We start from the raw sequence: 16,063 nt of genomic DNA, 5'->3' as shown, positions 1-16,063 counted from the left end.
TGCCCTGCACAATGTGTGGAGTGCATATCTCCCCCTTTCTGCCCACAGAAAAGCAGTGTTTGGAAAGAGCAGGGAAATCCAGCTAGGCAAGTGGGACTCCAAAGACATGGGTCCATGAAATTGTGACTTTCCTGCATGTGGCTGCCTCAGGCTGTGCTGCCAAGAAGAAAGCAGTGAGGTGCAGGGGCAACTTCTCCAACTACTAAGCGGTAAGACGGTGGAATCTCTAAGCCCTGCTGTGACATTACTGTGGTAACAAGCAATCAAATGATATTGGCTGCCCCATGCTGTGCTCTGTAGAAACGGATATTAGAAGTCTGGAGGAGAGTTAGAAAAGCAATCATTGGGGCAAATTCTCACTGGCATAAACTGTCACAGGATCACTGACATCAGAGATGCTGCACTAGTTCACACCAGCAGATAATTTAGCTCACTGAGCTTTATTTGGTGATAAGTTCAATTTCATAAGCAGGCAAGCTGGAGCAGTCTGGTTCATTCTAATTACACTCCACATCTGCACAGGTTATAAAGTAAAAATGCACCAAGGAAATGAAACTCAAAGTAGAAACATTACATCATCAGAACCTCTCTCACTGGCCAAACTGCCCTGTAAAGGCAAGATACTCTTCCACCACAAATCTTAAAAGCTGCTTAAATCCTCATGGGTCTCAATCATAATGCATTACAGCAGGGGAGGGAAGAAAGTTGCACAGATCATTATGACAGCCAAGACTCCTTGGAGCGGGTGGTTGAATTTATAGGTCAGTTAATTGCAAAGTGATGAGAATGAGGGATGTAATTCTTTCCTTCTCCCCCGCCACCCCAAAAAAACAAATCATAAGCTACCAGCTGGCTACGTAGCTTGACAAATGGACAATAAAGGATGGTTGCAGACAGATGCAGAAGTGCCAGCTCTGAGCCCTTTGAAGATGCTGTGGGCGCTGCTAAATATGTAAATATCTGTAATTTGCCAGTGCTCTGATGCTGAGGTTTTGACCCCTCCACAGCTGGCAGACAGTGACAAGGAGAAATGCCCTGTTCAGTTTAGCTGTAATGGGGACAGGCTGGTTATTGTTAGTGCTATTTGCTGAAAGGTTTATTTTTTATTGGGTGAGTGTTTGTTGCATTGTACTTCTGTTTGGATTAATACTGAAAAGAAAACCAGGACTTAGCCTTAGGGTAACTGAGTGAGACTTGGAAGTTGGGCACATCCTGACCTCTTCCAGATTTACTTTAACCGCATAAAGAGCCAAGTTCTGCTCTTTGTTATTCCCATTTTACATCAGTGTTACACTAGTGACTTTAATGAAGTCACTTCACTTTTACATCACTAATTCCAAACAGGATCTGGCCCATAAAGTCATTGCTGATAACAAAGGAAGGTACCAGCAAGGTTATCTTGTGTCTGAAATATTTGCTACCATCTTGTATTTGCCTCAGCTAGGGCAAAATCCTGATGGCTTTACTCAGCCATAAAATCTCACTGCAGCCTGGCTCCTTAAATCGTAAGACCCTCAGAGCAGAAACTTTCGGTCAGATTCTGATTTTTCCTTAAGGGTAACTCTATAGACCTCACTGGAGTTACTCCAGATTGACACCAGCATAAACGGGAGCCACCTCCAGCCATTTATCTCTGAGTTTAGTAAAGCACCTTGTAGACTGCTGCTGCTGCGTACGCAGTTTTAGTGTGAAAACAGCCCTCCTGCCTCAACTGGTAGTAATTTCCTGATGCATGTCTGTTCGCAGTCCAAGCTCAACAGCATGTTCATGGTTCTGCTTTCCTAGGGCTGCCCCAAATTCTGATCCCTCGTGCTGGTTTTACACCAGGCTGACTGCAATGGCTTCAGTGGTGTTATCTTTTCACGTAAGCAAGAAGAAACACAGACTCCTTATATTTCATTTTGCAAGTCCCATGAGTCCATTTCTTGCTTTGCTAGGGATTAGCAATGTAAGTCATTCCACAACATATTTACCTACAGACAAAACCCATCAATTGACTGGAAAGCTAAAAGCTCTGCTGAGAATACTTATTAAACCCACGGGGTCAATTGCAGCTCCAATTTGTGATGCAAGTGGGTGCAGCTGCACCAAAAGCAATGACATTACAGCTGCTTTCACCATGCTGGATTTTAGCTCATTGAAGGGTCTTATGCAACCCCTATTCTCTGTCTGTCAGGGTTGAGAATGACAACCAGGGATGGCTCATTTGATGATTCTCTGTTCTATTCATTCCCTCTGAAGCACCAGGCATTGGCCAGTCAGAAGACAGGCTATTGGGCTAGACGGACCTTTGGTCTGACCCAGTCTGGCCATTCTTATGACTTCAAATGGATCTAGATCTGACCCTCCTTGCATTATATAGTGATGTGTTATTTCATGTTTTCTAGCTCTTCACCTAGTTATTGGGTCTAGCTACTTGGCCACCTGAGTTGTGCAAGCAACTCTGAGTATCTAGCAATCAGCTAAAATGCTTTATCCCCCTGCAGACACTCAAGCCAGGAAAGAAAAGCCTCATCGGATGCTTTTGCTGGCATGTCACCTTAAAGCCTCTCACCTCTCTCTGTGACTCAGCAGGGTTTATAAACGTCTTACTATTTTATCACGTGCTCTGTACATAACAAATATATAAGCAAGAGCTTCGTAAATCACAGCAAAGTAAAAGCAGTAGGTAGGTCAAAACTCACTGCTGCCTGTTTTCTCCTCTGGCGGTAAGACTGCAAGACCAGACCACGCCATCTAGAGGAACAACTCTGGCATTCTTACAAGAAACCCTGTTTCATACACGCACACAGGTAATTAATTGTCTGCAACTTTACTGAAATGTGTGGTACTGATTTTCTAGAGTGGAAAGCAGCCTGTAAAGAGGCCATTCTGTTCTCCATAGAATTGCATTTGGTGCGCTGTCTTGTAGTGCAAGGAGCTTTGTTACATTAAAATGTGTATGCATAGACATTGATTAGAATGTGGATCCCATGGTATTCCCCCAGCCCCTGCATCCATCCCAAATCTGAGCGGGTGGAGTCTTGGCGCTGAAAACCCCACATTTTGGAATAGACAGCGCTTTGCTGCAAGAAGAATTTTCAGACCTAAACTTATGGTTTGTGATGCAAACAAACCCTCATTGTTTCCACACGACCTGAGCATTCAAAGACCAATCAAAATAGATTTACATACTAGACTGGAAAGAACATTGGTTTCAGTTGCCTGTCAGTGTGTGCTTGAGCAGATGAGCACATACATCTCCATGGTTTGTATGAATGTTTAGATTCCTTCGGCACATGAATGTGAGGGATCTAATATTTGCATGTTCAATCTTGGGCAAGTCACTTCATTGCCGCATGCCTCCGTTTCCCGAAGGTTGACATGGGAGAATGATCGAGATGAGTGCGAAATGGTTTCCCCATCCCATGAAAATTAGAGATTGGGAAAAGTAGTCAGTCTGAATTGTAACAAAAAAGGGCAAGATCCTGAAAAATTTAGCAAACTGGAAATCCTTAAAAAATGGAAGTGTTTCTTTTTTAAATTTAAAACGGTCAAAACAACATTTTGAAATGCTCAAAAACCATTCATGTTAATTAACTTATTTCAAAACAGGTAATTTCAAACCAGAAAATCAAAAGGAAAAACTAAAATAAAGTAGCCTTTTTTAGTGTGTCTGACTTTTGCCCAGCGTAGATGGTCCCTAATAGTGATCTTGGATGGATTTTTTTTAAAGCTGCCTGGCAGATTTAGCTATCAAATTCCCATTAATTTCTATTGGAAGTTGGATGTCCAAATCCCTTAGTTGGCTTAAAAAAATCCCATCCCCTGTGTATAAAGGTCTATGATACAGTAGACCCTCAGTTAAACACCAGAGTTACAAACTGATCAATCAACCACACACTCCATTTGGAACTGAAATTACAGTCAGACAGCAGCCGAGACAGCACATCACAGGATGAAAACATTGATGTATATTTTTCAGTCTAAAGTAACTTGCATTGCATCCTCTGGAGTATCTCTGATTGGACCATGAATCACCCTAACTAGTTAATCCAATCAGCAGTAAGCCGGGCTCCATCTGATTCACTAGTAAATCTTAAATACTCTCCTAGTAGTTTGGCCATTGCTATATTTCACCCTAGTCTCTGTCCCAACAAAGGAACATGAAATATCCATTTCTAAAATGATCTTTAGAATTAATCAAATTAGCACAGGGAGGCTCACAGGCCTTATTACAATCACATCTTGATGAATAGAAGTAACTCCTGAAGGCCAGTATGAGAGAGGAGTTAAATCATTAGCTGCATTCATACACAGAAAAGACTCTCACTATTCTAGCTGATCAGGGCAATAAATACAATTTTAATCAGATGAATATTGGAATACAATGATTTTAAAGAGTTTAAATGAACTTGATGGCACCTGGCTGAAAGGGGCACAGCTGAAAGGACTGTGAAGCAGAGAGAAGACATTAGGGTTATTGTCTACACTGGTGCAATTTTGCACCAGAAGAATGCAAATGATGCTAAGCATGGAATATCGCCGAGCCTCATTTGCATACCTAATAAGCCACCATTTTTGCAGAAGAGGCTCTTGCGCCAGAAGAAAAACCCTCTTGCAGAATGCCGTTATTCCTGAAAATAATCAGCGTAATGGCATTGCGCAAGAGGGTTTTTCTTGTGCAAGAAGGGGCAGTGTAGACAGCTCCTTCTAGCGCAAGCGCCTCTTCCGCAAAATGGCGGCTAATTAGGTATGCAAATGAGGCTCAGCGATATTCTACGCTTAGCCCCATTTGCATACTTCTGGCGCAAGATCAGTGTAGACATAGCCTAGGTGTTCGTTCATAGCCTAAGCAAGTGTTCAATACTTGTGACTTAAGAAAAGGATAATGGCACATGAACATTTTTGCAGTTCTCATACTTCAAATTCAGAAGGAGAAATTCTGGGCTCATTGAAGTCAATGAGCATTTTGCCTCTGATTTCAGTAGAGCCTCACCCTCTGTCCTCAGCAGTCAGAGTGGAAAGGCTATCACCGCAGGCTTCCACAGTTCCTGTCATGTCTAAAAAAGACTTCCGGGATCTATGAAAGTCCGTGTCCTAATCACTCTCAGCTGAGCTCTCCTCCAGCTCTCCCTTCGCTCTGAAGAGCACACTCCCTGCATGCACACACACACACGTCACACTGTCAGAGTTTGCTTCCAGAACTCAGACGCATTTGTGGAGAGACTGCATTAAACAACCCCACTGCCGCCCCAGACCTTGGTAAATCTGGCAATTTGATGTAACTAGAGAAAAAGCAGCACTTTAATACCACCCCCGTGCAGTCCTGCTTTTGATGCACCATGTCTGCTGGCAGTGCTTTGCTTTGTTATTTCGGCAAATCCTACTAGCTTGTTGCCAGTCTATAATCTGGAGGGGAGGCCAGCACCTGTTGAACAATAGTCTTTGGTGACCTGGTCTCATTTCCTCACATGGGTTGTAGTGATCCCTTACAATATTCAGCTGGCAAATAATTCTGCCTGTGGGAGAAGTGATTTGCAGAAGTTTGTGCTGTCTTCCTGCACATCTGTGTCTAGTCTCATGACGATATGAGGCAGGTTTACTAATTGGGCTTGAGCTCTCTCACCACCACACATGAAGCTAAGGCAGCTCCCAGCAGTAGGTTTTGAATCCAGATCCAGGTTCAGGGCTATTCCAACCTCGGGATTTGGTTGGACCATCTAAGGTAGATCCTGCCTGGTGTTATCAGGCAGAACAAGCTGGGGCTAGTCACTTGGGAGCTACAGTTCAGCCTCAGTAAATAATTCCCTTTGTATGCACCAGAGCCAAGGCTTGTCTCCTCTGGAGGAGAGACTCTGCAAGCCCTGCTATAGCTCAGTCACACATGGAGCATGGGTTTTGTTACTGACAAGGTCTTATCAAACTACAGTAAAACTCCAATTGTCCAGCATCCAATGGTCCGGCACTCCCAGTTTGTACCGGGCTATTGGAACCCGGAAGTGCTCCAGCCAGCTGAACAATTGGAGCTGCTCTGCCCTGGCTTCCCCAAGTCCGCTGCTGCTGAAACTGACCAGCGGCTGACTTGGGGAAGTGGGGAGCAGAGCAGCTGGGGTGCTGGGGTGCTGCCAGGTTGGTCCCACAGCACCGTCCCCACCCATGCTGCGTTGTTCCCCGCCGATCCCCCACCCCACCCCAGACCCTTCATAGTCTCCCTTTCGGTACTCCGGCATAGCTGATAATCCGGCACCCCCTGGGTCCTAAAGGTGCTGGATTATCAGAAGTTTACTGTACCATGGGAATTTATCAGCCCAGGCCTAGGGTTGCCAGATACTTTACAAAAATCCCGAACATGGCAGGAAAAAAAATTGGTTGAGAGAAACAGAAATGGGGAGCCAGATTTGTTGAGCAAAACGAAAAAGGCACTGTGCCTTTAAATATCCCCGTGCTCCTCACCAAATGCGGCAGGGGAAGAATGTCCCCACTGGCCTTCTGTCTGAGAAACAGAAAATACCAGACACTTTACATATCCGGTATTTTCTGGGTTTTTTTTAAACTGGACAGAGACCAGAAATAACAGTCTGTCCGGGTGAAAACCGGACCCAGGCCAGGTATGTATGATATCTATGTGGCCTCCCCTACCTCCGCTTACAGAATCCTATGGCTGGAAGAGACCTCAGGAGGTTAGAGAGTTCAACCTTCTGCTTAAAAGGAGGTCCGATCCGAACTAAATCGCGGCTAGTTAGCTGCATTTCCTGCTGCACTCCTGTCTTTCCTTCGACATCTAAATTAGATTGCTCCTCACCTAAGGGTCCCCTCAACCAGCTACATCAAAGTACTACGGCTTTGTCTCCCCACCTGCTGGGTGTTGCACCAGCTTAGCTAATGCATGTTAGCTATCTGATTGCAAACCACACACTTTTCCTAGTGCAGGCACAGCGACACAAAGTACAGCAGAGGCTAAGCTGGTGTAATTTATCTGCTAAGGGGCTAGAAATAGATGTACATCATACCAGCTTAAACTTCTCCCAGCATTTGGCCCACATTGGCTACTGTGTATACACTCGAGAAGCTCAGCAAGCTCTCAGGAGAAGTCCAGGTAAGTTGATCAGCTCTACAGATGAGTTGATCAAAATCCGAGATGCTGCTCAGAGAGCACCAAGGAAGCCACCCGAACTAGCGGCTGGGGAGGTTTCTTTGGTTGCTCCCTGAAGTCGCTGGTGTATAATTAGACCCAGTGGTAAACAACAGCTGCAGACACATTCCAGCATGTCTCCCCAAGTCTGAGCAACCACTGAGACTTCCCCTTTCTTGCCGGTAACTGAAAACCACAGAGCTAATGCCAGCGTCTGACCCTGCCCTCACTAATGAGTCATTTGTGGACTCTTCTTGCCATGGACAATCTATCCGGGAAGCTGCTAACAGACACCGTACAAGCCGGATGCTGGACAAGCTGTAGCCTGGGAGATTCAGGAGACAGCTTGTACCCATGCAGACTGTATCTGTTCCCATGGATTCTCTGCCCGGGCACATCACATTTGCCCAGGCCTACGTGTGCCCTCCAGCTGCAGTTCATCAGTACCACAGGGCTTCTCTGCTGGGCTGATGGTTTCTCCGTACAGTGGCACCCTCTCCAAACTCCCGAGTTCTCCCTACGACAAAGAGCCTCAACAAATCACTTGCTCTGCATGTCACCCCTCCACTTCCTCCTCTTCCCAGGGGAGGAAAAGCGCTGGGCTGTGAGCCCCTCTGTTCAGCTTGTTAACACGATTACAGTAAGAGCTTCCCAGAAAGCAGAGGATTGGCTTGACAGCATTAAGGGCCCAATCCTGCAAGCTGCTCCGTGTCTCCTGCAAGGTGCTCAGCTCCCACCGAAGCCAGGGTGAGCGGTGGGTGCTCAACACTCAGCAGGAGCCTCAGCGCTGGGCAGGACCAGGCCCTAAGAGTGATTGAGGCACCAGATCCAGCTCTCTGGTGACCTTAGCGCCACCTTCCCTCTCTCTGCTCACGTCAGCGCATTAACCCTGCCTCTCTCACCACTTAACCCTGCTCGCTGCTCCCCAGGCTCTCAGAGCCATTTCTCGTCCCCCAGCTCTGTCATTATTGCTCTCAGCCTCGGTCACCAGGTGGCTGGCTTTTGTTCCTACCCTTCAGCCGGCTGGTGGGGGCGGTTGTTTTTGTGATCCTCCCATGCCAGAGTCCCATCTCCGTGACCAGAGGTCCCCCACTTGCCTTGTGATGGCAATTATGTCTGAGAGCCTGAGCGGGTCTGCGCTGAGAGGCTGGGTGGGCCTACAGGCTCTCAGGGCACAGCCTGCATATATAGGGAGGGAGGGAGGCAGGCCACCTAATCCAGTACGTGCTTGGCAGGTATTTTTGGCAGATCACTCTGGAGAAGATTTACTGAAATAGCCACTCGCTGACGACACCAGTGGCCAAAAGGAGGAGACGTTTGCGGAGGACGCCAGAAATAAAGGAGGAGGATGTCCGTGATCAGCGCCTTGCCTTTCCTGAAGCCCATTCACCTGCAGCCTCTACGGAGCTCCCCGGGCCGCCAGCGCCGCCACACGCTGCCTGCTAGCGAATTCCGGTGCCTCTCCCCCGAGGATGCAATCAGCGTATTTGAGATTGAGAGAGAAGGTAAGAGCCCTCCTTCCCCACTAGCCCCCTGCCTTAGTTCTGCTCGGCCAAAAGCCACAGTACTGCCCGGGCCAGCACTGTTGTGCAAGTGGACACGCTTCTCTATCTGTAGGGGAGCAGGGCTGGGCATCCTACAATTACGAACAGCTAAGAGTCGTTACAGTGTCTGCCTCAGAAGCTGGACCCCGAAAGGCTTGAGAGAGCTAAGTAGATAGCAATGGAGGAAGAAGTGGAAAGAGGAGTGACCCATTTACCCAGCATCCTTAGGTCAGATCGGTTACAAGCTCCAGGGTCCCTGTTTTGCAAATGTATTTGAAAACTCACCGTCTCCCTCTTCCCACAAGCAGAGGGAGAGTCAGAGGTGGAGGCAGCATTAGGGAGCTGGAAGCAAGGTGTTATATAGTGGAACTCATTTAAAGGGGCCCATTCCTGGCCCCATTGGAGTCAATACCAAGATTCCTACAGCCACCCCAAAGTCATCTGTATTCACATACCAGCACCACTCTCCAGCAAGGACCACTCTCTTGCAGCCTGCACCTTGGTTACACGGGAAAGCACGTGGCCCTCATTCTGCTCTGGGAAGGGCTTTTTGCCATAGCAGGTGATTGGGCCAGATCCCACTGGGGACAAATAACTTTTCCCCCTCATCGTGGAGTGTTTCCCCCTCGCTTGCTGTGCACACCTGACCTGGAACACTCAAGCCAGCTGGGAATCAAACGTTAGTCAGAACAAACATTTCAATCTTCAAACCCTAGAGTTAGAGCAGTGCGTATTGGAGCCCAGAGCATTGCAGCTAGTTTAGTTATTCTCAGGAGATCTCGGGTTTGCAAAACCTGTAAGCCCTTGGCTGTATCGCCCCTCAGGTCTGGGCCGAGTTTGGTCCTTTGTTCTCTCCTATGATACATTTTGAAGGAATAGCAGCAAACTCGCAAGAGTAAGTCTGTGTGGCAGTGGCCAACAGCAAGAGACAGCAGAGCTAACCCCTCCCTTGGACACAGCATGTGGCAACAAGACCAGATTCTCTACCATCATCTCATTTATACCTCCTGAAGGGGGAGCACAGTGGCTGTAAATACGGCCGTGCCGATCTCACTTGTGCCGATATAAATGACTGCATGAGAAACGGGGCAGTGGAGAAGCAGGCCTTGAAATGGAAGCTGGAAGGGGCTCAGGGCAAAGAGAGATACAGTGATTTCCAGAAGGCAATAGCCCGTCCTGCATTCCCAAGCACAAAGCTCAGACTGCAGATGCTGAGGCGCCTAAGCGCAAGCTGGGAGCAGCTAACTCCTAGTTTGGGTTGCCCTCAACAAAACTCCCTACACTCCCACTGGGCCTATGTTTTCAGGGCACAAGTTCCTCAGGCCCCCGTATTTCTGCCTTTAAGCATGTGCGCTACTGCTTTACCCTAGACGCATCCTGCCTAAGCCCCACAGCAATTCAAGAACCAGGGAAAGAGGCACCTGGGCTGGTAAGTTCGCTCAGAGGCTGCTTTCTGGGGCAGGTCCCACTCAAATCTGGCTGGAAGAGGGGAGGTGGTGGCACTGCTCACAAAATCAGTCCCAGGCGTGGGCCAGAGAGAGACAAGGACTCTGTAGCCCAGTGGGTAGAGCATGGCTCTGAGAGGTAGGAGACTTCCAGCTGTTTGGTATGGCACGAGGCAGGCTCCCCCGCCTCCAGGCTGCTTCTTGCCATCCGCAGATCACTAGCAGAGACTGGCAGCTACCTCAGCTGCAACGCCCCGACATCAGAGCCAAGCCGGGTTTAGCACTCTGCTCTCATCGGAGGCACCTGCAGACGTCAGCAGGAGGCTCCACTCTTAGCATGCTGGCTTTGTTGATCCCAGGGCCAGACCACCCATCTTCCCCCTTCCTTGTAGAGACCCTCGCTGGCTAATTCATTGTTGTGGGCTGCTGTGCACGCTTGTGATTGTCACCCTCCTTGACTGAATTAACCTCATTATCTCCAGCCTGATTCTGGCCTGCATATTTATTTATACCTGCCTCTGGAAATTTCCACTACATGCATCTGACGAAGTGGGTCTTTGTCCACGAAAGCTTATGCTCCAACACTTCAGTTAGTCTATAAAGGTGCCACAGGACTTGTCGCTTTTGCAGATCCAGACTAACACAGCTACCCCTCTGATACTTGTGATTGTAAAGGCTCCTAAAAATTAGAATTAGATACTAGACGTGGAAGGGACCTCAAGAGGTCATGAAGTCCTGTCTCCTGCACTCACAGTAGGATCCAGTACCATCTAGATCATCCCTGATAGACATCTATGTAACTTGCTCTTAAATACCTCCAGTGGTGCTGTGGGCTTCAGTGTTGCAACATCTACATCCCTGTATCGATCCCAAACTACTTCTCCATCTATTGATTGTTTCCCAGGTAGCAAGAATTAGAATTTCAGGACTAGTGTTTCCCAACTCAGTTAGCAAGAACTTTGAAACTATATAAATATCCATGATGGTTTTAAATTGAGGCCCAGTGCTGAAGGAGTGACTCGGAAGCCCCCCTCCTCCCCGGGCTGGAGAGAGCCTTAAAGAAGTGTCCAGGTTCAGTGAGGTACCGATCAGGGAACAGTTTTCCTGCTAGGGAGAGCCCAGGGCTTTACTTCCTCAAGTGGGAGGGGCCAAACTTCTAAAAAGGAAGCAGCTTCCACAAGAGGGGTGGGTGGGAAGGACAATCCCAGTCCTTTCTGGCCAGGTCCTCGTGGCTTCTCCCACTGGAAGCAGATCAGCTGGAGCTACAAAAAAAGTTCTGATCTGGAGTCAAACTTTCCCAAAGCCTGAGAGTGGCTGGAGCCAGGACTTCAGTTCACACCTCGTGTTTGCTGAGCTAATTCCAGTTCACCATCACAATTACGAGAGACTCCCAACCTAGGGGAGGCTGCAGCATAGCACCCAAGAGACTGTTCCTTCTTGACAGTCTTGTTTTTGTGTTTCTCTAGCATTTATCTCGGTTTCCGGCGACTGCCCCCTTCACATGGATGAAATTCGCCACTTCCTGAACCTGTGCCCCGAGCTTTCGCTCGGCTGGTTTGAAGAAGGCCGGCTCGTGGCTTTCATTATTGGATCCCTCTGGGACCAGGAAAAACTCAGCCAGGTAAGAACCAGCTTCTGTTACTGCTGCTGGGCTGTTTCCTTTCCATGCTGGAGGGGGAGGGGAGGGCACCCGAGCTTTGACACAGGAGGCTGGAGTGCACATAGGCCTGGCTGTGGGTATTGAGCATCACCACTGCCTCCAAGGGATCCGTTGTGACCGTGGGCCATGCTGAGCCCCCAAGTGCAGAGCAGCAAAGTGGGGGTGGTTCCACCCATGAGCCACATTTCCATGTAGTTCAGACAGGCAGGGGAGGCGCCATTCTCTCCAGCTTTGAAGCCATGGTTCAGCCCTGTTTGCCATTGGGCTCTTCGTTTCACACCCCCCCACAGCTTCTGGGGCAGCAGGGCTTTGGCTAAGCGCCACAGTAGCATGCCCTGTAGTAGGGATGTAACAGTGTCAGCAAAAGCGTATAGGTTAATGCTATAGACTAAACGCATTTCCCTCTCCTCCCCACACCAGTACACTTTTTAAACAGGCTGGCAACCGGCCCGATTCAGTCCTGACTAGTGTCGGGTCCAGGATCTACCCCCACTGTGGCTCTGCATTTAAAGTGTATTAGGAGCCGGGCAGGCAGGGTCCAGGAGCGCAGCGCAGACCCACCCTAGGCAAGGGCTGCTGTCACCCTGCACTGCTGCCTCTCTCAGACGTAGCAGCACAGGGTGACAGCTAGCCAATCCGCCAGGAGAGCTGGTTTTTAAAATGGCTCCCCTCAGACCAGTTCCTGCCTGACACCCTATGAAATGGCAGGGGGCTCCTTGGGAGTGAGGCGCACTGGCTGCTAGCCCCACCCCCAGGGACTATAGAATAGTCGACTAACCGATAAGAATTCATGAGGTGACTCAACTATTCAATTAACCGATATTTAACATCCCTAGTCTAGTGCTCCTTGTGTATACGACTCCCCTTTCCTCCGGCCTAAGGTTGCTGCCTAGCACTGGAAACGGGCAGCAGCCAGCCATGCCGGGCGCCCGGGGGAGGTGGAGGGGGCAGCTCTGCACTCCCAGAAGGGGCGGTCGGCACCACCCGGAGTGTGCTACGCTAGCCTCCCCTTCCAACTCTTACAGGCCCCCACAGCGCAGGGCCTCTGCTGCCCCAGGCAGCCCCAACAGCTATGCAGGCTCCCGCGGTGATTTAAAGTGCCCGGGGCTCTGGGCATTGCTGCACCCTTTTAAACTGGCAGGCCCCAGGGTAGTTGTCCTCTTTGCCCGCTCCCCAGTCAGCAGCAATTTTCCTTCTTGAAGTGGATACTACTGAAAACCGAGAGTCGACCGACGATCGATTAACTGCAAACCAAACAGGGCTATTCTCCGAGTGACAAACGCACATGCAGCTGACTCAGCCACTCTCCTCTGCAAAACGCTTTGCTTGTAGAAACTGATCAGTTTGCAATGTGGAGCAAGTTCACTCCCAAAGAGACGCAGGTCTTGCAGCACTAATTGCTACAGGGTAACTCATTTCTTTTACGTCTTTGGTATCGAATATACGAGGCACGTTGCAAACATGTTTAATATTAAAAAACCTCCTTAGAATTACAAGTAATTAAAACTACAAAGGGCCCCAGAAGCTATGGCAGAAGGAACGCTCTCCAGTCAGAGCAGGAAGCTAGGAGGCGGGACTCCCAGGAATATTCCTGGCTCCTTCCCTGCCCCTCTGGAAGCCTGGGCAAATGCCTGATTTTCAGAAAGGGCTAAGCAGCCACAGCACCAGTTAAAACCATTTGGAGATGGGGCAGGGGAGGTGGGGACTTGGAGTGTATCACCTCTGGACAATCCACCCCTAACCTGTCCATGCCTGTTTTCCCCATGAAGCAGGGATGACACTACCCGTGCGGTGTGCAGGGGTATGGTGAGCCATTGGGTATTGTCTGCCAGGCACTCTGTGCTTGGCTAATGTCTCCAGAGAAGGTCAGTGGCTTGGACAAGAGCTGCAGCTGGTGTGCGTGCGCTTACTCCCACGGAGGCTGCTCATTCACACCAGCGGCAGATCTGGAGTGACACCTGCAGCTCGGCCAGCTGAGCATGCTCTCTAGAGAATCCTCCAGCAGGGACCGACCCGCCATCTGCCAACACACTTTGCTCTCTCCCCTGGCAGGACGCACTGACTCTGCACAAGCCCGGTGGCACCACGGTGCACATCCATGCGCTGGCCGTGCACCGCACCTTCCGCCAGCAGGGCAAGGGCTCCATCCTGATGTGGCGCTACCTGCAGTACCTCCGCTGCCTGCCCTACGTGCGGCGGGCCGTGCTGATGTGCGAGGACTTTCTCATCCCCTTCTACGAGAAGTGCGGCTTCAGGGTGCTGGGCCCCTGCCAGGTCACTGTGGGCTCGCTTGCTTTCATAGAGATGCAGTACCCCGTGCGGGGCCACGCCTTCATGCGCAGAAACAGCGGCTGCTGAGATGGCTCCTTCCCCAGCTTCAATGCTTCTCAGGCAATGGTGGGGCAGAGACCCAAGTCCAGAAAGACAGAGCTGAGCAGCAGTAGCTGCTCTCTGTACGAGCAGACCCCGACTTGCTGCTGACTTGTGTCCCATGTCCCAGTTGGCTGCCTTTTATCTAAGGACTCCAGGCCCATCCCACTGGCCTCCACACTGGTCCCAGCTGTCACTTACAGATGTGGAGCAAAAGGCACCAGAATCACCCAGGCCTCTTGTCCAGCCCACAGCTCAGCCGGCAGGTTGCCTACAGCTACTGCTGCTGAATTTGACCTCCCCTGGATAGCTCCTGGCTTTAAAAGTGGCACGGGGGGAGGTGGGGGGAGGGAAGAGGGTGACAAAGCTCCAATAGCATGTTATGCTGTTCAAAAGGGGGAAAACATTGCCTGAGAAGCTGCACCGCCTGGATCAGTTCATGGATTCTGTGTTTTTGTTCTTTGTCAAATGTTCCAACGCCAACGCCACAAGGCAGGGCACATGCTCCACTGTGGCCACCTCTCATGCTCTCTGCTGGGAAAAGCTGTCCACGCCTTCTCTCACTAGCTGCTCGCTGCCATATTCTGCTGTGATGCATTTAATGGAATCCGTGCTCACGCCTTCTGTACATATGTAAGATACATTCTGCTCTGCTAGGCTCCAGCAAGCCTCCCCTGCCTCGCCTTCCTACTGTTACAGGCTGACAACTAGTGGAAGCGTGAGAATGCTACATTATTATGAGACCAGTGATGGCACCCATCACTGCTCCAACAGACTAGGGCACCAACTTCCAACCCAACATAGGAGATGCGGTCCAAAATCCACAGCGTGTACACAGTCTAAGGAAAACCAAATAGGGCGTGGAGCAAATGCTCTCTAAGAAGCCCAGTAAGGCGACTTCATCACTAGATAGACATCCCCATCAACTCCCATCTCCAAAGAGTTATAAGGGGTAGAATTCTCAACAGACCTTTTAAGGTACCTTTGTGGTCCCTATCTAGAGAAATCCAAAGCACCAATGAAAAGTCATACACGTCAAATTAATCCAATAAGCATGCAAGGGTTTGCAAAATCCCAAAGTGGCAACATCACTTGGTTTATTTCTTAAAAACAAGGGGGTAGGTACATCATCCTTCGTGGACCAGTGCTGTGTGTAGACCAGAGCTCCTAGCTTATGCCATCCTAGTTCACTGGAAATATGAAAGTTCCCGGGGCACACTGTGCGCTGTTTGTCAGTTCTTTTGTTAATCAGCAAATAAAGAGTTTATTTGTTGTGTTTTCTAATTGGGTTGTGTGTGTTTTCCTGGTCACTTGTCCTACCTGGACTTAAGATTTCATTCAGAACAGTTTTCAACGGAATTCAACAGCCTGCACCAGAGTGGCACAAAGGGAGTGGCAGTTTGCTTTGCACATTTGAGAGGCTACATCCAAAAGCCAGTGGCCCACAAAGCATCTTCCCCCTTTTAGCTATGGGAAGGTTGGAAATATCCAACATGAATGCACAAGGGACAGAGGATTTTAAAGCCCCCAATAACCTGAGAGATTATTGCTGCTGGGATCATGTGGAATAACAGCCCTGCACTCTCTAGTTTGGGCTCTCACAGAGCCTAGGAGGCCATCATCGAGAGATGTGCTGCCTTTCTTTTCCACAGAGCCCCATCTGCTTTCCAAGGATGCTCAGCACCTTCCTATCCACCCTTCGCAAGAAAAGCCAGGTCACTTGTCCTGCCTGGACCTAGACTTCATTCAGAACAGAGTTTTAAACCAACCTGGTCCCAACAAGCATCCACAGCAACAGGAAGGTGGCAAGAGCCGTCTTGTGCAGGACAGGAAAACCAGCAGGACAGATCAGAGCACCCTCGTAGGACGGTGCTATCAGCACGTCACACACAGCAACACGTGTACACCGGCTGCCAGAGGGGCTCAGAGT

General features: G+C 49.4%; 1 protein-coding gene across 1 annotated transcript; it reads left to right on the top strand.

Moving 5' to 3' along the window:
- The first annotated feature begins 331 nt into the window (after positions 1-331).
- Positions 332-15,362, top strand: AANAT (aralkylamine N-acetyltransferase). The gene is made up of 4 exons (XM_006136481.4): positions 332-2,792; positions 8,350-8,619; positions 11,570-11,724; positions 13,816-15,362. Exons 2-4 carry the CDS (start codon positions 8,463-8,465, stop codon positions 14,119-14,121), a joined length of 618 nt encoding a protein of 205 aa, XP_006136543.1. The 5' UTR covers positions 332-2,792; positions 8,350-8,462; the 3' UTR covers positions 14,122-15,362.
- Positions 15,363-16,063: the final 701 nt, after the last annotated feature.

Source organism: Pelodiscus sinensis, chromosome 20 (assembly GCF_049634645.1).
Source record: "Pelodiscus sinensis isolate JC-2024 chromosome 20, ASM4963464v1, whole genome shotgun sequence".
Taxonomy (NCBI): domain Eukaryota; kingdom Metazoa; phylum Chordata; order Testudines; family Trionychidae; genus Pelodiscus; species Pelodiscus sinensis.
This window is presented reverse-complemented; position numbering and strand designations above follow the sequence as displayed.

What these genes read in the sequence shown, in the direction of transcription:
- AANAT (XM_006136481.4), top strand. Translation starts at nt 8,463, where the DNA reads ATGTCCGTGATCAGCGCCTTGCCTTTCCTGAAGCCCATTCACCTGCAG. An exon ending in ATTTGAGATTGAGAGAGAAG is followed by an intron (nt 8,620 to 11,569) that starts GTAAGAGCCCTC and finishes GTGTTTCTCTAG; the next exon opens with CATTTATCTCGGTTTCCGGC. An exon ending in ACCAGGAAAAACTCAGCCAG is followed by an intron (nt 11,725 to 13,815) that starts GTAAGAACCAGC and finishes CTCCCCTGGCAG; the next exon opens with GACGCACTGACTCTGCACAA.